Source organism: Eubalaena glacialis, chromosome 7 (assembly GCF_028564815.1).
Source record: "Eubalaena glacialis isolate mEubGla1 chromosome 7, mEubGla1.1.hap2.+ XY, whole genome shotgun sequence".
Taxonomy (NCBI): domain Eukaryota; kingdom Metazoa; phylum Chordata; class Mammalia; order Artiodactyla; family Balaenidae; genus Eubalaena; species Eubalaena glacialis.
Genome location: NC_083722.1, coordinates 40,244,952 through 40,267,258, shown reverse-complemented (window position 1 = coordinate 40,267,258; position 22,307 = coordinate 40,244,952). Strand labels below are relative to the sequence as shown.

Here is a 22,307-nt window from a genome sequence, read left to right as displayed (position 1 = left end):
GTAGCGGGTCGGGGGGGCGACCCTTACCTCCCAATTTTGTCGGGAAGGTTAATGACAAAAAGCAGTGGAAGCACCTGGCCGCCTAGTCAGCCCTCAGGTCAGCTGAGCTGGATGAACGAACGTGAGGGGAGCATGAGGAAGCCGAGTTGCTTTGCCCAGGAAAGAGGGCGGTGGGTTCCATCTCCCCCAGCACACAAATGAACACTCAGACCCACCCCTTTTTCCCGTCAGGAGCCCTGGCTCCTCACACCCAGCTTGCAGGACACCCAGCTTGCAGGGCTCACAGCTTCAGGGACCCTGAGGAGGTCAGTGGCTTCTCTCAAGAGAGAAATTGCCAGCAAGCCAACTTCTCTTTCACTCTGTTTGCTGCAGAGCCAGCGTACCATGAGGAGGACTGAAGACCCCATCCTCTCCCACAGCCCTGCTGCCCAACCCAGAGCCCCTTCAGTTGGCCAAGCAGAGGCAAGGGCTGTGGACCCCCTCACAAGAGTGGCAGCCCTCGGCCCACCCCAGGGGAAAGTCCTGATCTACAGCAGAGAGGGAGGATGGGAAGGATGCCACCGTCTCTCCAGTCCTGCCGTAGACCCTTTTCAGCCCCAGCCCACGCCCTCCTTCCAGCCGACACCAGGTCAGGGGAGATGGCCAGTCCAGCCCCTCGTTGGCCTTGAGGACTCACTGCCTCTCTCCCACTGCTTCTACCAATCAACTGCCCCTTTCCTTTTAGGCTCAGCTCAATGCCACCTCCCCCAGGAAGCCTCCCTCGACCACCCCAGGCCCCTGTGACCACAACCATTTGAGCACTGATGGCCTCCAGGCTGTGCCACTCCCTCACCATAGGACACTGGGGCCATGTCAATTCTCTAGTATCTTTATTATCCGTCCCCAGGGCACCCCTGGCTTCCCAACTTGGGGGTGTAGACGTCCCCGCACCATGCCAGGCACGGTACAGAATGGGTGGCAGAGGGCACTGGACTGCGAGTGGCCTTGGCCAAGTCACTGCCGTTCTGTCGGCTCTGCTCTGGAACTTCTGGGGTCAGAGGCTGGGTGGAGGAAGGGCCTTCCCTGGGGTGCCATGAACACTGAGAACAGCCCTGGTTTCCCCCGTCCTCCAGTGGACTGGGCGCAGGAGCAGTCAGGCCCAAGGAGAAAGCACGCCCACCCCGGGGTCCCTCGGGCCCCAGAGAGCTCACTGACACCCCTGGAGCGAGGGGCCATCCCCTCCCTGACCTTGAACTCCGGATGCCAGCAGACTGCCCTGTCCCCCAGCTCAGGGTCTGGCTGAGGCAGGGCAGGCAGGAGGGAGGTCTGGCGAGGGCAAGGTTCGGGCCCGGGGCCTGGCCGCAGCACTCAGATGGGGTGCACGAACTGGTAGACCAGGCGCTGGGAGATGTCCGGCTTGCGGATGATGCCCTTCTTGTAATACTGGCGGATGGAGCGGCTCAGCTTGTCGTAGTTCATGGCGGGGCGGTTCTTGCGGATGCCCCACAGCCGGGCCACCTGCGCGGAGTCCTCGATTTTGAAGATGCCTGGGGCAGCAGGAGGGCCCAGAGAGAGCCAACAGTGCAGGCGGGGCGGCAGGAAGGAGAAAGACCAAGACCAGCAGGTCAGTCTCTCGGAGCCAGGGGAGCTAGAGTCGCCCGGGGTAGGGCCAGGCGGTGGGCCACGATACCTTCTCCCATGGTTGTGGTAAGGGTTAAAGGAACATGTGGGAAGGGTGTTCCACAGGGCCCAGGAAGTGGTAAATCCTACCACGGACTCACAGACCTCCTGGTGCAGGGTGAACCTGCGTACGTTGGTTGGTGACTTGGGGCCCTGAGGGCCTGATCCTTGCCAGCCTCTGCTCCTAAGCGTGGGGTGTGCACACCCTACGCAGAAGCCCTGTGGGGCTCCGGGCTGCAGACACGGCTCGTTTGGCAAGGTCACCCGTGCAGTTCCCGAGCCTGAAAGACCTCTTTGCGATTCTCAGACGCTTCAGCCCACACAGCCCTTTCTGGCAGGATTAATTGGTAGGAGATGGTGGAAAGAGTGGATTTGGAGCCAGGCTGACCTGGGTTGGAATCCTGGCTCTGCCATTTTCTACCTTTAGAAGTTGTCTGAGACCCCGTTTTCCTGTCAGTAAGAGGGGGTTGTAGTGATCACCATGTTGTTGAGTGGGTACAGAAAGCACTTAGAGCAGAGCCCGAAGGAAGTACCCCTTAGGATGAACTATTACTCATTAACACCCCCAGTTCTCATTCTAAACCACCTGGCAAAGCCCAGGTCAGCACACCCTCTCCAGGCAGGCTTCCCAGACCACCCCGCCCTCCCTGATCTCCCTGCCCTCATGGGACAGTCTCCCTGGAGTACCGGCTCACTCTCAGTCTCAGATATACACACGGGATCACCACACCTTGTGCAGGAACTTTTCCACCCCTCCTAACCCCTTCCCGTGCTCCACACTCATCCCCAGAGTCACTCCTCTGTGAAGCCCTCCTGGACCCAGGCACAGCTGACCCCATCACAGCCCAGCACATTCTGCACACCAGCTCATTTCACTGCTGGTTCGCCTACAAGACTGCAGGTCCCTGGAGGATGGGGTACCGCTGAATTCTCCCCACACCCTCAGGACACTGTAACCCTCCATAAATGTCGGCTGAGCAAGTGTGGAACCAGAGGAGGTGCTCAAGGAAGGTTTGCTGGATGAATGAATCTAGTCCTTTTCACAAACATGAAGACTGGGGTCCAGGCGCCCACAGCTACTAATGGCAGGATGGGGCCTAGAACCCAGACTTCTTGGCTCTGAGCCTTTTCCAAAACACACACCCGCACACCATCCAGCCCTGTTGCTGTCCAATGTGGTCGCCACTAGCCACATGTGGCTCTTAGCCCTTGAAATGTGGCTGGTCTGAAGTGAGATGTGCTGTAAGCATAAAATGTATACCAGATTTCAAAGACTTAGGAAATATCTCATTAATAATTTTTATATCGATTATATGTTGAAATTATACGAATTTATAGTATTGGATTAAATAGATGTATTATTAAAATTAAATTCACCTGTTTTAAAAAATTTTTAATTGTGGCTACTTGAAAATCTAATATTACCTCTGTTGCCCACACTGTATATTTCATTGGACACCATCAGTCTCCTCCGTCAAGCTCTGATGTTTTGAGGGTAAAGACCGTGTCCGGTTCTCAGCAGAGTTTTAAGGCCCTGCTATGTCCCAGGCACTGTGTGTCACTGGGGACCCTCAACAGGCAGAGCCCAGCCGGGGAACACGCGTGCACACAGATGGCACACAGACCCTGGGCCGGTCCAGTGAGAGTGCGTGTGTGGCATTCAGGGCAAAGGTGGGGGCAGCTCCAGCCCTCTGCCCCGCCCCCAACCCTCCCTGCCCAGCGCCTGGCAGGACCGCAGGCCCCCAGCAGCCCCCTCCCCTCCTGCCCCTGGCACTGCTCACCCTTCTCCTTGTTGAGCCACCGGATGAAGCGGCCATAGCTGTGTGGCTTCAGCAGCAGTTCCTTGAGAAACTGCCACAGGTGGATGGGCTGCCCGGAGCAGGACGAGTCCACCTCGCTGTCCGTCCAGCTCTCTTCGCTGGTCGACGCTGGGCAGCCAGGGAGGGTGGCGGTGAGTGGGGAGCCCCCTTCTTCAATGGCTGCCCCAGCCCCACCCCCCAGACCCCAGAGCCCCGGCCGCCTCCCTGCCCTGCCCGACTCACCACAGTAGTGAATCGCCCCCAGGGACGTCCTCTCTTTCATCCAGGCCGCTGCGGGACAAGGAGAGGAAGTTGGGGACCAGAGGGACCCCCCCAAGGGAGGAGGAGGGCATTTGGGTGGAACTGTGGGGCCAGAGCAGCCCCCCCGTGGCTCCCTCCCTCCTGCCAGCCTGTGAAGACCAGCTGTTTACAGATCCTCTTCCTGGAAGAAAATGTAGGATTTCGGAGCTGGGAGGGGCCTTAGAGGCCCTGCAGGCAGCTCCTTGTTCAGAGAGGAGTGGAAGTCAAGCCTTGCTTTGCCTCCCTTCTGTCACCTGTGAAATAGGGCTGGGACACCCCCCTCACAGGTCTCGCAAGGATGCAGGGTGGTGAAGCCTGCATGGTGCATGATAAAAACACTCCCTGCCCTCCAGCTGCCAAGCTCCCCGAGCACCACCATCCCCTCCTGCTCTCCACCTGGCCCCCTCCCCAGACAAGCAGTGGGAGGCGGAGGCCACCAGCTTCTGCCCACACCACCACCCGGCTCATAGCCTGGCACTGTCCACTGCTCTTGCCAGACCCCGGCAAGGGGCCTGGGCTGGGGCAGGACACTGGTTTCTGGGCCATGAGAGTGGGACCTGTCCTCTTATTCACCCTGGGCCCTGAGGGGCAGGGGCCTTGACTCGTGGAGCGAGGACTGACCCCTCCGAAGTGCACGGCTCTGTGCAGGGCACACTGGGCGCCCGATGAGATTGAGACCAAGTAAACATTAAGGGGTTGGCATGCAGCCATCAAAAATGGGGCAGCTGTATAGACAGTGATGGGAAACAAGATCCAAGATACGCTGTTCAGTACAGAACAGCGTGATACTCGTACTATTCATGTTAGAAAGGGGTAGAAGTCACACTTACTCTTGCTTGTATATGCATAGACTTTCCTTGGCAAGGTACTCATGAAACTGGCAACAGTGGTTGCCTCTAGGGAGGGGGATTGGAGGGCCGGGGTAGGTGGGAGGGAAGACTATTCTTCATGGTATACTGTTGTTCACGATGGTCTTTTTAAAAATCCTGCACATTTATTACCTCATTTCTTCTTTAATGAAAACAACACAAAACAAACACAAAATTTTAAAAAGGACAAAGAAGAAGGACTTAGAGTATCTGATGTCCTGTGTCCTCACAGTCTAACTTCTATTTTTAACTTCCCATGTGCTCTGTCCTAAGTTCTGTGGCCTTGACCAGGGTAGGCAGTGGGTCGGGGCTGGAGAGTTCACCCAGGATCCAGGGAGGCAGCTGTCATTGGGGTTGGGATTCAGAACAGAACCCACATTGGGCCAAGGGGCTGCCTACCCAGTGGAGCGTAGCCTCCGGACAGGCATCCTGACCTAGCTGTTCCCCTTGGTGTCCCTGGCTTGGAGCCCGCAGTGGGGGGCGGGGGGTGGGGCGTTCTACCCGCGCCTGTCCCACCTGATTTCCAGATGTCCAGGTGGGCGTGCAGCACGTCCCCGCCCAGGGGCGAGCGCTGGCGGAACTGCTCCTCCGACATGGCACACAGCTCCTTACCCCCCAGCTCCTGGAAGGCCTTGCCCACGGAGGGCAGCCGGTACTGGTGCTCCGTCCACAGGAGCCACTTCTGCACGTTGCCAGGGCTCCAGTCCACGGGGTCTGGGCAAGAGACACTCCTTCAGCCCTGGAGGCTGCTTGAGGGCACCACCCCCAAGGTGGCCCCTCTGCTCGGATGGAGCCCCCGTGGGAACAAGTGGCCTGGGACCATGCACTCCTGGGATGGCGCCAGGCCAGGCCACATGGGGCCTTGAGGGGCTCCGTGGAGGGGGTACCGAAGAAGGGGGCGGTGAGAAGAAGGAGCCAGGGCCCTTGAAGCAAACATGGCTCAGGGCAGGGCAGCCTGGGGCCTCTGCACCCCCATCTCACCTGGACCTCAGGTCCTCCCAGACCCCTCCAGCCCCTCCAAAGGGCCTTTTGGGGAGCTGCAGCCCTGGAGGGGACAGTGACATTAAACCAGAAACACCCAAGCTTCTTTCTTTCCCAGATGCCTCTTGCCTTCCCCAAACCCTTCAAAGAACCAGAGAAAAACCCAACCAAGAATTAGCTCTACAAACCCCACTCTCCACCCCCACTGTATTTTACAGATGAGGAAACTGAGGCACAGAGAGAGTTCCATTCCCTCGTCCAACACCTAACAAAGGGCTGGGTGCTGGGGAGCTGCTCAGTGCACGTACACCAAATGTGGGGGAACGGTGGCAGGGTACAGGGTGGCCATGGGACCAAGGCCCGGAGGTGAGTGGCTGGCTTGGTCCTATAAGTCTCCCTGGGGAGCCGCCCTGGGGTAAGCCCAGCAGGGCACGTGGGTGGTGGCCAAGCTGCGGGCACAGACACAATGGGGCCTCCAAGTGAACGCTGTGGTCTAAGCTGGGTGACCTGCAGACTGGCCTGCCCCCACTTAATAAACCCATTTTCTTCCTCAGGGTCAAAGCAATTTGTTTCTGTCCCTATTGTTTAGAGGGCAGGGCCCTCCCCAACTCGGTGTGGAAGCGGAGGCACCGTGGGAAAAGCTCCCGGGGTGGGGGCTGGCATTGGGCCACTGGAGGACGGGGCCTGGGCAGGAGCTGCCTCAAGGGGGGACCCCAGCTGGGACTACTGGGGGGCAGGGGCTGGGCCCGGATGACTCTGAGGAGGAGGAGCCAGGCCTGAGGGATGCCTGAAGACCCTTCCTGTGTGGGAGCCTCAGATGCCAGGGCCCAAAGGCCAAGGAGATGGGTCAGGCTTGCCCAAAGCTGGAGAGATGATGGAGGAACAGGGGACTGGAGACCCAGCAGCCCCTCAACCAGTAGCATAAGCTCCGTAACCACACCTTCCAGGCCCTCGCAGACACGTGCCTGGCCTCCTGATGTGCCCCCCTCATCAGAGCCCTCATCCCCACTGGACCAGTGATACATTATCTTATTTATTTATGATCTGTTTCGTCACTGTAACATTAGCTTCGTGAATGAAGGTGCCTTTGTGCTATGTTCACGCTGAATTCCCCAGTGCTAGAACAGGGCCTGGTATATTGTTATTGTTTATTGAGCATCTATTATGTACAAGGTAACATCCTAGGAACTGGGGATGTAGCAGTGAACAAAACAAATGAAAATCCCTGCCCTTGGGGCATGTACATTCCAGTGGGGGAGACAGTCAATAAACAAGATAAATATGCAGCATATCAGACAGTAGGAAACGTGAGAGAAATAAAGCAGGTTGGAGGAATAAGACGTGGGGGTATGGGCAGCAATTTCAATAGAGGGGTCAGGAAAGGCCTCATCGAGATGGTGCCATTTGAATCAAGACCTGAAGGAGGTGAGGGGTGAGCCAGGTAGGTATGTGGGGGAAGAGTGCTCTGGGTTGAGGGACCAGCAAGTGCAAAGGTCCTGAGGTGTGTGTGTTGCGGTAACAGCAAAGAGGCAGGAGTGGCTGGAGCAGAGTGAATAAGGGGAGAGTGGATTTAAGTGTGAGAGGAGGAGGTGGGCCAGATGGTGTAGAGCTCGTATTTGCTTCACCCGGCACCTACCAAGTGGGGACACTGGGCTGGTGCAGTTGGGGCACAGAGAGAGTGGGAACCTTGGATCCCAGGCTCGCAGTTGCTCTGTGTTAGGGGCTGACTGTACGTGTGGAAGCACCAGCATCTCTGGGGGTGACCACAGTGCACCAGGCGGTGCCCCCACACCTCCCTGTGACCTCCGCTGGCCTGTGCCCCCCTGGCGGAGGGGGGCGTGAGGAGGGGCTCACCTGCCGTGATGTTGAGCAGTTTGCAGGCCGTCTCGATGTCCTTGAGCACCTCGCCCACCACCATGGTCTGCACCTGCTCCAGTGAATGCTCCTCCAGGGTCAGCTCGCCCGGCGCCAGGTCCAGGCTGCCCCCCGGGGCTTGGCTGTCGATGACGGGGCACTGCTCGGGCTCGTCGGGAGGCTCCTCCCGAGTGCTGGCCCCGGGGCCCTTGGCCACCCAGCTGCTGTCCTCGGAGTACAGCATGTCGAAGTAGGAGAGGTAGAAGGTGGACAGGCCCTGCTCAGGTGTGGCAGGTGGGCTGGGGCTCCAGTCCCGTCTCTCGGGCCCCATTGCCCCTGCCCCCACTGCCACCTTCTCCAGGCCAGTCCGTAGCACAGTGTCGGGGGGCAGCAGGAGGCGGCTGGGGGGGACACCACTCAGGCCCGGGCTGGCGCTGCCCATGCCGCTGCTGCTTGGGCTGGCGGCTGCGTCTACAGAAATAAAAAAGGAAGGAGAGTCAGGTCCTGGCTGCTTCCCCATCCCCATGGGGGCTGCTAAGCTGGTTACAGAGATGAGGAGCCCAGCGGGCAGTGGCTGGGCCTGGGAGAGAGTTGGGGCTTCCGGGTCACTGGGCAGCTAGGACAGGGCTGGGCAGACAGGTCTTGTGGCTGGAAAGCCAGTGGGGTGGGAGTGGGGGCAGGACTGTAAACAGACAGCTCCCTTACCCCCCAGGGAAGCCAGGTTGGCTGCGAACAGCAAATCTTTACACGTGTAGCCTGTTTAAAACAATCTTCTGAGGTTCTTGACCTCTTTCAGTCCTCACAATGGAAGGTATGATTAGTCCCATTTGGCAGATGAGCAAACTGAGGCCTGGACAAGAAGTCTTTCATATCCAGCCCTCTGTCCCGGGGCCGGCCCCCACCCAGATCCCAGTCCCCTGTCCTGTCGAGGAAGCTCCTTCTAAGAGCTAACCTAATCTTTTCTGCTGTGGCAAAGCTTGCTTTCTTTTACTCTGCCCTTGGAGGGGGTAGGGGAGGGAGAAGGTCACCATCATCTCCACCAGCCAGGTGAAGAAAGAAAGGAGCAAGTGAGGGGTGCGGCAGGGTAGAATCCCCTCCCAGGTTGGGGAGGCGGGCCCCCTTCCTCTCCCACAGGGTCACTTGGGGGCTGCGAATAAATTCCCGGCCTAATGCTGCTGAGGTGGTCACTGAACAACAACGTACAGGTGTGCTTGGCCCCGCCCCTACTCAGGGCTGGGTTCCTGGTACCCACCCTCCTTGTCCTTTCCTGAAAGGTGCTTCCCCAGCCCCTCCCAGCTCCCAGGCCCTCTTCTCTCACCTCACGCCCAGAAGAACTCACAGCTCCCAAGGTGGGAGGTGCCAGGTGCAGACCTACAGGCCCACTTTCCCCACAGCTGCAGGGGCTGGTCAGAAGGCCCAGGCCCTGGGGGACAAATGAGGCCCTCAGCAAGTCAGACCCCACTCCTACCTGCCGCCCCAATGCCTCCCAAGGGGCACCATTTGGCCTCAACACGAGGAACTACAGTGTCCCTCCCCGTGGGTCCCCAGGCTCTGCTTCCCCTGGACCCTTTTCTCTGAGCCCCATATTGGAGTCCGTGGTTTGGGTGAGGCAGGGAACTTGTGAGATGTACATACACCAAAGAACTGGGGTCCCTGGGATATTTCCATGATTTGTGGGCTCAAAACCCAAGAATAAATCAGGACAGAGGTGGAAGATTACCAACAACATATGTTCCCCATAATACAGGGGATCATTCCGAAAGGAGGAAAGGAGCAGATAAACCTGTTAACGGCGAGTTAATGTGTGTCCTTTCTTGGGGGTATTTACATTTTAAACAGTGTTCTCAAGATGTGGTGCCGGGACCAGCCGCATCAGCACCACCTAGGAACTTTTGAGGAACTTGAATTCTCAGGCCCACATCAGAGCTACTGAATCAGAAGCTCGGGGGGCGGGGTGTGGGGAGAGTGGGGCAGGGGGAGGCCCAGCAATGCATTTCTTTCTTTTTTTCTTTTTTTTTTGGCTGTGCCGCACTGCTTGTGGGAACTTCATTCCCTGATCATTGAACCTGGGCCCCCTGCCATGGAAGCACAGAGTCCTAACCACTGTACCGCCAGGGAATTCCTAGCAATGCGTTTCTACAGGCCCTTTGGGTGATTCTGATGAGTTTTCAAGTTTGCAAGTTGCTGCTTTGAAGGCATCTGGCCAGTAAGAGGGGTAGGCTTTACTGGAAGGACTGGTAGACTCTCTAACGGTGGGATTTGCTGCGCTGCATCAGGACCATGGGGCGGGGGCTCCCTGGCCCTTCTCCAGTCACCTCGTGAGACTGACTTGCTCAGCCTCAACGTGCAGGTGAGGCAGAGAGAGAACCCTGTTTGGAAGGCTCTGGCTTCTCTAGGGCTGCAGCTAGTGCAACTGCGTACAACTCAGAAAATGATGCCCTTTTCTCTTTGGGTGGCGTGGCTTGGTGAATGGAGCCCAAGTGGAACTTCAACTCACCCTTGTCCCCCATCTTGTGCAGTGCCCAACCTTCCCAACTGTACACGGCGGCCCTGCTTTTCTGTGGCGGAGAGAACGCCAGAAAGAGAGAAGAGTGTTTGTTCGCTTTCATTTTGCATCTCCCTTTCAAGGGCTCCTTTAAGTGACAAGGAAGGAGAGGTCAGGGTGGGGTGGGATGGGCAGGGATCGGGGACCCGGGGTTGCGGGGGACAGAGGGCAGGCCTGGAATCATTTCAAGTCCTTCTGTACAAACACACGTGTGTGCTGTGGGTCCACATTATTTACCCAGGCAGAGCCAACAGCCCGCTCTATCCCTGGGTCCCCGCCCCAGCCTGTGCCCACACCCTACCCCCTGGGTGGCCCCACCCCTGGAGAGCCCCTCTCAACCCCACCCTTCCCTCATAACCCCCTTCCTGCTTCCCGCCCCATCCACGTCCCCAGAACTCCCAGGCCTGCCACGTTAGGACAGTCCCTGCCAACACCTTGGGCCGGGTGCCAGGGAGACGGAACCTTTCCCAAGAAGCAGGAGAACTTGCTTCCCTCGTGGCCCTCCTGTTTGCTTGGCCTCGGCCACAGGTAGGATGGGAGGCAGCTGCTGTGTTTTGGGGCACAGTGGTGTGAGGGGTCAGTGAGGATGAATGGGAAGGGCAGGTGGCAGCATTTGCCAGGTGGGGATGTGATGACACATCCCTGACACATTTGTCAAGTGAGCTTTGAAGCCCTCGCCTTCGTTCCCTCCCGGGAGAGCGGCAGCTCGGGCCTTAGGCTCATTCCAACGCTGTGGTGGGGAAGTTATGGTGTGGAGAACTAAACGACTTCCGGCTCCTGGCCCGGGGCTCCTTCACCAGCAGAGAACTCCCACCTCCTCCTCCACACCCCACATTCCAGCTCCCCGTCACCTTGCTCCTAAATGCCAAGGAACCTGCTCTCAACCAAGGCTTGGTCCCAGCTCCAACACCTACCTAGTGAAAAAAAAGTTAATGATTAACCATGCGGCGGGAGGCAAGAGCCGATTGTCCGCAGGTGGGGAGGTGGTGCAGAAGGCTCGGACCCCGGCAGCCCAGCGTGGGGGACCTGGGTTTACTGGTCAGGGAGCCAGGGGCTGGTGTGTCCAGCCTGCATCCCTGGCACCTCCTCCAGGCTCTAGGACTGGAATTGGGAGGGAAGAGGACACACGGGGAGCACCTCCTGGGCCCAGAGCGTTGGTACATGTTACCCTTTTACTACCCACAGGGGACTCGAGAGCCCTGTTTTATAGATGTGGACTGTGAGGCTCAGAGAGGGTGTGCAGCTTGCCCGAGGTCCCCAGCTGGCCATGTGCGGGCTCTGCTCATTGTACCACGTTCCCTCTGAGGCTCCTGCTCCGGGCGGTCCCATCTTCCCAGGGTCCTGCCCACCTCCTGATCAGGCAGCTTGATCCTCCAAAGTTCATTCCCGCCTCCTAACTGCTCACTCCACTGCACTGTCAAGTCCATTTCCCTCCAAAACCCTTTCATCAGGCACCCCTGGGCTCTAGAACCTCCCATGGTTCCCCACTGCCTGCCCTGCCTGATCCCAGTGGCTGGCACCTACCTCTGAGCCAGATAATCAGAGCTGGAAGGGACCGTATACTATGTGATCCCTATAGATGGGAACAATGAAGGCCAGAGCGGGAAACAGATGTATTCAGTGGTTAGGGGCAGGGTCTGGACCAGAACCAGAGATCAACATGGTGACCACATATCCAGGCTCTGATGAGAACGGTGCTTCTCTCTTGGCCCCTGTGCTGTGGGCATGACATGGCTATTTTCTCTTGTTTTGTCGTTCCCCTGCCCAAGATGCCCCTTCCTTCTCATCACAGTTTAGCCCAAAGCCCTCCTCCCCCAGGGAGCCGTCCCCAGCAGCTTTCTCCTCTGACTTTCCAGCTCTCCCCATCTGTGCCATGCAATTCAGCCATGATTACATTCATGGGTGATTGTCTACCCATGGGGACACATGTGCCCTGGGAAAATAAGGCTCAGAGAGTGGCAGGGATGTGTCCACAGCCACACAGCAGAGCCAGGACCACTGCACCGTAGGCCTAGGGTCCTGGGACAAGCCCAGGCTTTGCCAGGTCCAGGTCCCTCCTGACAGCCTCTGGCCCCGAGGGGCTGCCCGTCTCCTGAGCGATGGCTCCAGCTCCCAAACCTCGAGCTGATCTTTTCTGGGTTAAGCCACGTGTCTGGATTAAGGCTCAGCATGTCCTGCCTCCCTCCTGCCTCAGAGGCACTGGCTGTGACTCCAGACAAAGAAATTTGGTAACAGCTGGTGGAGGCCAAGGCCCAGAAACGGGGCGGATTCGCAGGGTAGCAGCGAGAGGGATTAGCCACCTCGGCCACTTCTTTTCAGTACCTCGCATTCTCCCAGGAAGGCAGAGCAAGGAGAGAAGGAAGGCAGAGGGACCCAAATTTAGAGACTTACAGCAGCTGTTTCCTGCCCCTTGGGAGGCAACTCCCCGGCCTCCTCGTTCTCACTCCCATCCTGACATGCAAAAGATGCTCAGATATCTCCTGAAACCACAGCCCCAGGGAAATGGAGTTACCAGAGTCTTTACTAAGGCCCTGGGCTGTCATGGGGTTGGAGCCTGTCTCTCACATCCTGCTCAATCCAGGCTCAGATCTTACCCCCAAGGGGGTGGTGGGTGGGGTGAATATGCCTGAGCCCCCACCTCAATCCTGAGACACAACCTTAGTCTGCCCAGAGCCCAGCACCCCAGCTGCAGGCCCCGTGAGAAGAGTGCTGAGGGCGAGAGGCTGGGGCCAGGGTGAGACAGAGCCTGCCACTCTGCCCAGAGTCGCCTCCTCCACCAACTGGGGGCAGACCTCCTCCAGTTTCCCCACTGCTGTCAGCCCTTCCCTCCCTCCCTCCAAACCTCTGGGCCTGCATTCATGGGTCAGAATCAGGGGGCTTTGGGGGTGCGATCAGGACCTGGCCAGGAGCCATGCAGAGTGGGCAGGGGCCACATGGGCCTGTCCCCCCAACCCCCAGTCAGCTGGTCAGCACCTTGGAGAGAAGCCGAGCCTGCCCAGTCCAGTGCCCTGGGCCTGCCGGCACCTGTCTAGCTTCCTTGAACCCTCCCTGCCTCTGGCCTCAGCCTTCCTGCTCCCTTAGACATTCCCTTCCCACGCTGCTACTCCCCCTCCAGCCCCCTCACTGCTCCTTGGACAGCTCCTGCCCTCCCATGAAAACCCACCTCCCTTGTCCTTTGAAACTGCTCTTCAAACTAGCTGGATCCAGGGAATTCCCTGGCGGTCCAGTGGTTAGGACTCTGCGCTTTCATCGCTGAGGGCGCAGGTTCGTTCCCTGGTCAGGGAACTAAGATCGCACATGCCGCGTGGCGTGGGCAAAAAAAAAAGAAGAAGAAAAGAAACTAGCTGGATCCAATTAGCAGGAGCAAAGGTTCAACTTGGGAAGATTTAACTTGGGGAGCCAGCCCACGGGCCCAGGGAGACTTGGGAGTAGGGATTTAGGGAACAGGGCCAGGTAGCAGGAGGATGGGGGACAGGAAACAAACGAGTCGGGGAACATCAAGGAATTATGGTCAGGTCTGCTTTGCCCACAGTTCCCAGGGGCAGCCAGGAGCCCGAAGGCACGTTTGTACCAGCACTGTCTCCCATTTGCTCCTGTGGTGTGGGTACCATGGGCATCCAACCCCCCCAATTCCCCCCCCCCAACCCTGCCACTGACATCGCCTCCAACTCTTCCAGGGACAAGGTGAAGTCCAACTAAATAAACTGCTTGGGCTCTCCCACTGTCTTCTGGGGCAGTGGCGCAGCCAGGATTATTCCCACCTGACAGGCAGGGGGCAGTGGCTGCCTCAGGGCACGTGTCCATGGTGACCAGGCAGGGACTGGAACTCAAGGCGCCCTCTTTCCAGATGGTGCTGATGACTTGGCATTTTCCGACCTCTAGGATCACCCCTGCTGACCACCCCTGTCGCCTCGCTCAGGCTACCTGCGGGCCCAGCCCTAGAAAACCCCAGCCCCACAAAGGTCGCACTGGGGAGGTCTGGGTGACACCGATGCCTGAAGCCTGGAGGTACAGGGACCCACCTCAGCCCCGAGCTCACCCCTGTATTTGAGTTTGCTCCAAAGGGTGTGTGGTCTGGAAAGAACTCGAGGCCTCAGCATCTGGAGATGTGGATTCATATTCTGCCCTGTTCCCACCATATGTAAGGCCCTGGGCAGCCCCTGGTCCCCTCTGAGACTCAGTCTCCTCCTCTGTTCTCCCACTGGGTAAGTCACCTCCCAGAGCTTTTCTGGCCCAGACACTGTCTAGAGTCTATGACCCCATGACCTCCATCTTGCCCGTCAGCCTGACTTGGAATGGAAGTCAGAGGCAGGAAGAGCTGGATCTCAGCAACCCTTGCTGCCCCAAGAGCAGAGACCTGGGCCCCACCCCTGTCACCAGTCCCAGGTGCTGGGACCCTAACCCAGACTGTCACTCCCAGACCCCTCTCCTCAAACCCAGAGCTGGAGGGAAAAGGAAGGGCCCCTTCGATTCTGGTGGTGCCCAGAGAAACCTCATTAGTCCTTTCTACAGCCCTGGGTGAGCTCTGGTCCATTAGGCCCCCACCAGAGTCCCTGGCCTGGAAGGAGTGATCCAGAGGGAAGAGGAGGCTCACCTTCCCCTAGTCCGGAGGCCTCTGAGAAGTGGGAGAGGAGAATCTGGCAGGGGGCACCTCTTGGGCTGGGAACATGCAAACGAGGCAGGGGAAGGAGCTTGGCATTAAATGTCAGGAAGAGCCCAGGGCAACTCGGCTTGTGCAAAGTTTGCTTTGGGAAGAGTTGTTCCACCTGACAGGCCACTCACCTGGCTGGGGGCAAAGGGTGGGGCATGAAATGTGGTGTGGGTGGGGGCAGGGGGAGGGTCCCACGCTGTTTGGAGCCCTGACTCCCTGCTCTCTAGGTCTGACACTGGGGCAAGAGACTCAGTTGTCCCGTCTATTGAATGGTCTGTCAAGAGTATGTCTTAAAGGGGTTCTGGTGATTGAGGGGGAGGGCAAATGGAAATTCCTTGTGAATTATGATGGGCTGAGCAGGCATGAAGGTGGCACCTGCGAGCAGGTAAGGGGATGGGGCTGGAGAAGAGGGGAGGGAAAGGTAATAAGGTGAAGAGTGAGGGGAATAAAGGAAGAAGCAGGTGGTGATGGTGGAGGGAGGGGCAGGGCCAAAGGGTGGAGTCTGGGGGAGAGCTGAAAACGGTGGTGGGAGAGGCCTGGACCTTGCTCCGAGGTCAGCCTGCTCTCTAACCCAGACCAGGGCAGCTGCTGGCCTCACTCACTCCTCCCTGGCCTCTAGGAGGAGCCAGAGCCAGAGTCCCCTACCTCGCCTGACCTCAGCCTAGGAGACAAGGCTGGGAAAGCACACAAGTCTTGTAAAGCTGGCCAATCCAGACGGACAGCTTGCCTCCACCAGCTCCTATACAGCCTTCAAAACCCCATTCCAGGTTGCCTCTTCCATGAAGCCTCCTTTAACAAAGGAGGCCACCTTGTCCAATCCTCTCATTTCACAGACAAGGAGCTGTAAGTGCAGGGAGGAAAAGTGACTTGCCTAGGGTCACACACTGTGGGTCCTAACCCGCCCCTTCTTGCCCTCCACCAGAGGGCCTTGTCCCCAGGTTATACTCAAGCTGCACCAAGTCGTTTAGCACAAAGTTGTGCTCTAGTTGTTTCAGGGTTATTAATGTTATAACTGCAGTGACCTCAGTGGCAGACAGTGGGTTCTCCTGGTTCTTCTACTTACTGCCAGCATCACATTTTCTGCATTGACTGAGCATCTACTGAGTGCCACCCTATTCTCTCAGGCTCAGTTGACAAGAGAAGTTCTATCTAATTCAGAGGGTCCTTGTGACAACCAAATGACATCACATCTGCCAACGTGTTTTATAATCAGTAATACAATAACCAAGTCTGGCAGGGACTGAGTTTTCAGCTCTGGGACCCTCACAGCGCCTGTCAGGCTCTCAAAGGGGAGGGTGGTCCCCCACCCCGCAAGAGACCACCCTAACCTCCCTGGGGGCTCTGAGGATGCTCCCTCTCCCCAAAGTTCCCTGAGTTGGGGGTGGGGAGGCTCCAAGCTGGGAGTTCCTGGCTCCAGCCCCTCCCCCAGGTGGGCAGGGGTCGAGTGGGACTGGCCAGCCAGGCTGAGCCATGGCCTAGGCCCCCCGTCTGGTGGGGGGTCTCCTGCCCATCCCTGCCCGCCACCTTGGGACTGGGGCAGCTCGGATGCCTGTTTGCTTTGTTACTCAGCCGAGCAGCTGGTGCGGGGAGATGTTGCTTTATTGGGGGTTGCTGTGAAGCTGTTTATTGGGGAGGTGGGGGCAGGAAATGAGGCCAAGTCCCAGCCCTAAGCAAGAAGGAGCAGAAAGGCCATGACCATCATACAGGGGACAGGCCACTCGACGCCTGTGGCCTGGGTGCGGGCTGCTGGGTGGGCCCAGAGGGCAGCGAGGTGAGAGGCCCGGGGCTAGCTCAGGGTGCTTCCCCCTCCCCAACATGCACAAGCACGCACGCATGCACACACCTTGTCCAGCTTCGGGGGAGCCCCCAGCCATCCAGACCCTTCAGCTTTCTACCCTGTCATCCTCACCACCCACTTCCCTCTCTCCCCACAGGAGGCATCCGGCAAATCTAGAAATGAGCACCTTCAAAGCACCCATTGCTTTCCTCACGTGCCCAGACTCCGGTCCACAGGCCCCACGCTTCCCTGGGGACCCAGGCACCCAGGTGGTTACTCCCCAACTTCCCAGATCCCCTGGTTCCTGTGCCCACCACTGCCCCACCCAGCCCCTGGGCTCTGAGACTGTACCCCTTGCGGCAACCCGGACCCTGGCCCTGGCCCTGGCCCTGAGCCTCTAGGCTCCAGCAAACCCCTGCCAACTCGTGACTAGGCCCCAGAGAGACCCTTCCCTTGGCAGAGCAGCTGTGGCTGGCAGCAGCAGAAAGGCTGCTTGTGTTTCGTTAGCCAAGCAGAACTGGCCCGGTCTCAGGGCTGCGGCTCCGCACCTACGAAGCTGCCTCCCCTCAGGCTGGACGAGGCTGGGCTCAATGTGGAGCCCAGATGGGGTCATCACAGACATGGGGTACCTCAGGCCTCTCCAGGCCAGGGGGGTTCACCCAGGCTCTGGGGTCAGCCCAGGGAGGCAGGCTGGGCAGCATGCAGAGGGATCAGGGGCTTCTGAAGGTGAAGGACCCAGATCAGGGTCACTGATGCCCAGGAGACCAGTTCTGGCTTTGAAAGCACCCTCAACCACCCACCTCCCCACTGCTGGCAGGGGAAGGCCCCCATGGCAGGGCACTGCCCCCCACCAGACTTACCCGTTAGCTGCCTGGCGCCCAAGGAGTTGTCCGCTGCAGTGCCAACCTCGGGGGCCAGGAGGAGGCGTGGGCAGCTTGGGCCACTGCTGGGTCTCAGCCAGGCATCTGGGGGACCAGTGGTACCAGGGGCCAGCAGGGCTGGGGTCAGAGGTGGCAATCGGGTGGGCCGCTGGGGGCCTGGCCACCCTCGAGGTGTGGCCCTCTGAGGTCTCAGGGCTGCGCGCCCTTGTAGGGAGCCCCCTGCCCCCAGCCCAGGGCCACCTGCGGGCACCACAGCAAGACCCAGCCAGAGGGGCTTACAAGGGAGGCCACGGTGGGCTCAGGGGACTGGGTCTGCGGGGCAGTGTGGACACGGGCGGAGTGCAGGAATGTGCTGGGAGGAAGTCAGGCAGCATGAGATGAAGAGTTGGCCGGGGCCTGATTTCCCATTATAAGTAATCCTTCCTTATTTACCTGAACAAATACGCTCCCTGCTTACCTCAGACCACAGGCGGGCTCCTGGTTAACCCTTGCAGGCCTCTGCCTCCTTGGTGGGGGACCCATACCCTGGCAGCCAGGGAACTCACTCACTCACTCATTCATTCATTCACTCACTCGTTCATTAGTTGATGCATAGCTACAGAGCTCATCTCATGTGCAAGGCACTGGGGCTATATTGAGAGGGATCAGCCAAGGGTGGGGGACAGTTGAGCAAAGCAGCATTGGAAAAAGCCCAATGGAGGGCTGTGGGAGAACAATGAGGGTGGGCACCTGGAAAGGGAAATCAGTGAGGGCTTCCTGGAGGAGGTGTTATCTGGCTCCCCAGGTCAGGGATGGAGGGAGCTTTCAGAGAACCCTGGGGAAAGGGACCTGAGGCTCATGGGCCCACCCACCCCATGCTCTCTGTGCCCCACAGGCCTGGCACAGGCCTGTCATACACTGGTGCTCAGGAAGGACTGGTAGCTCGCTTTCCCAGGCCCGGAGTGGTGGTCAGCCAGCAGCAGCTTGCTCTCCACAGTCCCTGTAGGGAGAGGCAAGGAGGTACCCAAGCCCAGGCACCCACTGCCCAGGCTCCTCCACCTCCACGAGTTCAAGGAAGGCCGTGTAGCTGAGCTCTCAGCTTCTTCCTCATCCTGCCAGGTGGGTTGAGGGCTGTCCCCGGAGGGCAGAGTCTGGCATTTCCTTCCTCTGGATCACCTTAGAAGGGCGCAGAGCATCTGCAACCCCCATGCTGTCAGATGGAGGCGTTTTAGTGTTATTTTCCAATTTCAGAAGTAATTGTGTGACTGCCTACAGTATGAGTATTCTAGGGCTTCAGGAAGATTCCAGGGTCTTCAGAACTAGCCTCCTCACCTTAACCGATGCCAAATTTCTCCAACATATGGTTGCACTTTTCACACTGGAGAGCCTATGCTTAGGTGTTATCAGAGTTATCAGAGTCGTTCCCCAGAGAAGGTTGAGGTGGGATGGGATGGAGGTCAGGGAGGTAACACAAGGTCCTAAAGTGGCTACAGTCGACCATCCCAGCCCTCCAGGATCAAGCAAAAAGAAAGACCTCCTACTTTCCCAGGCGGGACCTCCTCTTCACTCTCACAGAAGCTTGTGCTTATATCAGCACTCTGATGCAGTAATAGTAATGGCCACTGAGCACTTATTATATGCCAGGCACTGTTCATAGCTCATGAGATACTAAGGTATTAATCATATTAGTACTATAACATGGGTAAATACAAGGAGTATCCAATAAATGCTTATTGAAGGGATGGGGTATCAGAGATAGTTACCCCCAATGTCCATTTTCCTCTTTTCCTCTGTAAACAAGCCCTACTTTTCACCTGGGAACTTGGCTACCTGGAATTAAAACTATCCCAGACTCCCTTGCAGCTAGATGTGTGACCAAGTAGAAGTGTCATGTGTCATTTTCTAGGAATCTTTCTTAAAAGTAAACTACCCAGGAAAAAAAAAAGTAAACTAGCATGTACCATTCACCTCCTTCTTTATCCTTCCTCTGTCTTACTGCCTGGAATGCAGCTGTGAATGCTGGAATCTTGGCTGCCATTTTGGACCATGAAGACAAGATGGAGGAGCAGTGAGCTGGAAGGAGCTTAGGTCTCTGAGGACTGCATAAAACCTTCAAACTGCCTTTGGACTGCCTGCCTCAGGACTTTTATGAGAGAAATAGACCTTTGGCTTTTGTTAAGTGGGGTCTTTATTATTCAAAGCCCAGTCTGATTCTATTTGAGATAGACTAGAAGATGGGTAGATAGATGAAGACAGAATACTCTTGCAGCCAGAGAGGATATTTCACTGCTGGGTAGCATTTGGAAGGGGACTGGTTATACTACAGAAAACCCTGACTTTGGGAAGGCTGCCCCTTGAATGCTGGTACAGCTTTGCTCTGGGACCAAAGGAGCACTTCATAGGTGTCCTCGGGAATGGGTGGGCCTGAATGGATGGACCAGACTAAGCTGTGCTAAGCTTGGACTGTGATTCTACCAGCCCAGGCCTGGAGTAAGGAAACAAAGGGTGCCTCTGGAAGCTGGAAAGATCCAAGAGGTAGCAAGGAGAGGACTCTCCATCTGCTCAGCTGGGGCTCACATGGGCTAAGGTGCTAAGAGGCTGCTTGGGGTGGATGTCAGTGGTGGGCTCAAGGCAGGTTTGGTGCCCACCTGGGGCAACTCCGGTGGGCTCCAGGGGAAGGGAGGGCCAATTAGGGGACTCTGGGTGACACACACCCCTCAGTACCTTGATCCATCCAGCATGGTGTTGTGACACCAGCTCAGGATCTGACCCAAATACACATCCTAGTTCTGTCACCTTCCAGCTTTGTGACTTTGGCTGGAACCTGCTGGACTCCCCTCTGCCCATCCCCTGGAAACCCTCAGAGCTGTGGTGAGGGGTGAGATAATGTTGTGAAAGTGCTCTGTGAACCAGCAAGTTCCAGGGCTTGCTGACCACCAACTACAGGCCACGTCATCTTACTCCCCACAGCAGCCCTTCCAGGTAACTATTACTGTACCCATTTTTCAGGTGAAGAAACTGAGGCCCAAATGTTTCAACTGTCTTGCCCAAGGTCATAGCTGGGAAGCAGATATAAGCTCAAATCTGAAGTTTCCTCAATCACCTTGCACCTGATAGGATCCTCTTACTACCCGCCTTGTCCCCTTGGGGTCAAGTCCCAGGTCTCTCGCACAGGTCATTGGGTCTACTAGACCTCCTGCCTCCTGCCCACAGCTCCTCAAGGCTGGTCCTCCTCTTCAATTCTCCTCTGGCCAAACCCTCAGGGGGTGAAATGTGGCCCCTCCTGTTCTCCCCCATCCAGACCCCACCCATCTGTTATGGGCAATACCTTCTCTACATCCACCTGCTGCAGACATGGGGTCCAACACACCACCCACTCCATCCTGGAACTTTGCTCCGACCTACTGAGATAACATTCCCTCTGGTCACTGGGGTTTCTAAGCCTTGAGAGTGAATATTGGGAGCTGTCACCTCCAGGGGGTGTGAGCTGCGACAGCCAGAGAAGGAGCCTGGCAGAGCCATCACTCCATGAATACATGGATGAACCAGTAATGCTCTTTTTCTGTTGTTCAGATAGAGCTGAGTTTCTTCTACTTCGATTGAAAGCATCCTCATCCTTCAAGCCCCATCTCAAGAGCTTTCTCCTTCAGAAAGCTTTCCCATGTACCCTCTAGTACTTGCAGACCTCACATGTCCCAATTCTTTGTGCTCTTATTGTTTCCCAGTGTTTCTTTTCTTCCCAAGATTCTACTTCTCGAGGGCAGGGACCCTCGAGCAGCCCACAGCCTCAGACCCAACACAGATTATGATTTCTGGAGCAGCCAGCTCCAGAGCTTCCCTCCCTGCGTGCATCCTCTCTTGCACTAGTCCGTCAGAGAGTGAAGAGCGCTGGATGGGAGGCAGGGCCCAGGGCTTGGTTTGGCGCTGCCGTTTACTAGCCCCCTCTGGGCCTCCTCACCTCCTCTGTGAAATGGAAATAATACTTGCCCTGCTGATCCTGCCTTGGGGGATCCTGGTGGGGCCTTGTGGAGGGTGAATGCCAAATGACAAAGGAAGTGGATATACTTTGGAAAGGGCAGTCTGTCTTTGTCTGTTGGTCAGTTGGTCAGTGAGATTGCTGCCTCCATCTCCTTGGATCCCCACCCTCCTAGGAGCTGTAGCCTGGGAGTGATGGCAAGGACAAGGCTGGGACCTGTGTCAGCCACAGAGAGACAGGGCTTCCAGTTGGTTCTTGCCCTCCCCCTGCCTGGTGGACACCAGGCCCTGCCCTGCCCCAGGCTCCAGCTATGAGAAGGGAACAGCCTGGGAAAGGGCTCCATTGCTGAAGAGTCTGGGGCTGGTCACCCAGATGGGGCCGTAGGGGCAGGGTGGGCAGAAAGCCTGGTTTGTGGGACCCAGAGACCACCCAGCCCTTGCAGTCCAGAGGAAGCCCCTGAGACCAGAGGGGCTAGGGGACAGACTTGAAGGACACACAGTAGGGCGGGGATCTGAGTCCAGACCCCAACCATGCTTCTGGAGGGGGGCATGCACTATCTCATCTCATCCTAGTAAGTCCAGCAACTGGCGGCTTCACTGACCTTTCTCATGGCAGATGAGGAACAGAGGCTCCAAAGTCAAGGCTGGAAAGTGGCAGAGGCAGGATTCGGGCTGGGTCTGTTGGAGTCTTCTTTCCAGGACACTGTGTTGCAGCTGGATGGTGGACGAGGAGACCAGGAATAGCCGACGGGCGGGGGGCTGTGTCCTCAGGCCCACATACCCATGCATTTCCATCACCTGGAGCACGCAGGGCCCCCTGGGCCATGACATGGTGCTCTGCGCAGGCCAACAAGCATTTACTGAGCACCTGCTCTGTGCCAGGCCCTGGACAGGCACTAGGGGCAGGGTGGCCGGGCACAATCTGTCCTGTAGGAGTTCATGGCCTGGTGGCCTCAGAGGGCACAGATGACCTCCAGCATCTCTCCCAAAGCTAGCCATCTGTGGGTTACTGGTTTCAGGAACACCTACTGTGTGCA

At 57.5% G+C, this 22,307-nt stretch overlaps 1 protein-coding gene across 1 annotated transcript; it reads right to left on the bottom strand.

Annotated features, from left to right (window-relative positions):
- Positions 1–1,164: 1,164 nt before the first annotated feature.
- SPDEF (SAM pointed domain containing ETS transcription factor) lies at positions 1,165–13,812 on the bottom strand. Its single transcript, XM_061195137.1, has 6 exons — positions 13,769–13,812; positions 7,463–7,933; positions 5,144–5,341; positions 3,702–3,749; positions 3,441–3,587; positions 1,165–1,526 (listed from the first exon to the last, which is right to left on the bottom strand). The coding sequence occupies exons 1-6, from the start codon at positions 13,809–13,811 to the stop codon at positions 1,348–1,350; spliced, it is 1,086 nt and encodes a 361-aa protein (XP_061051120.1). The 5' UTR covers position 13,812; the 3' UTR covers positions 1,165–1,347.
- Between the last annotated feature and the right edge of the window lie 8,495 nt (positions 13,813–22,307).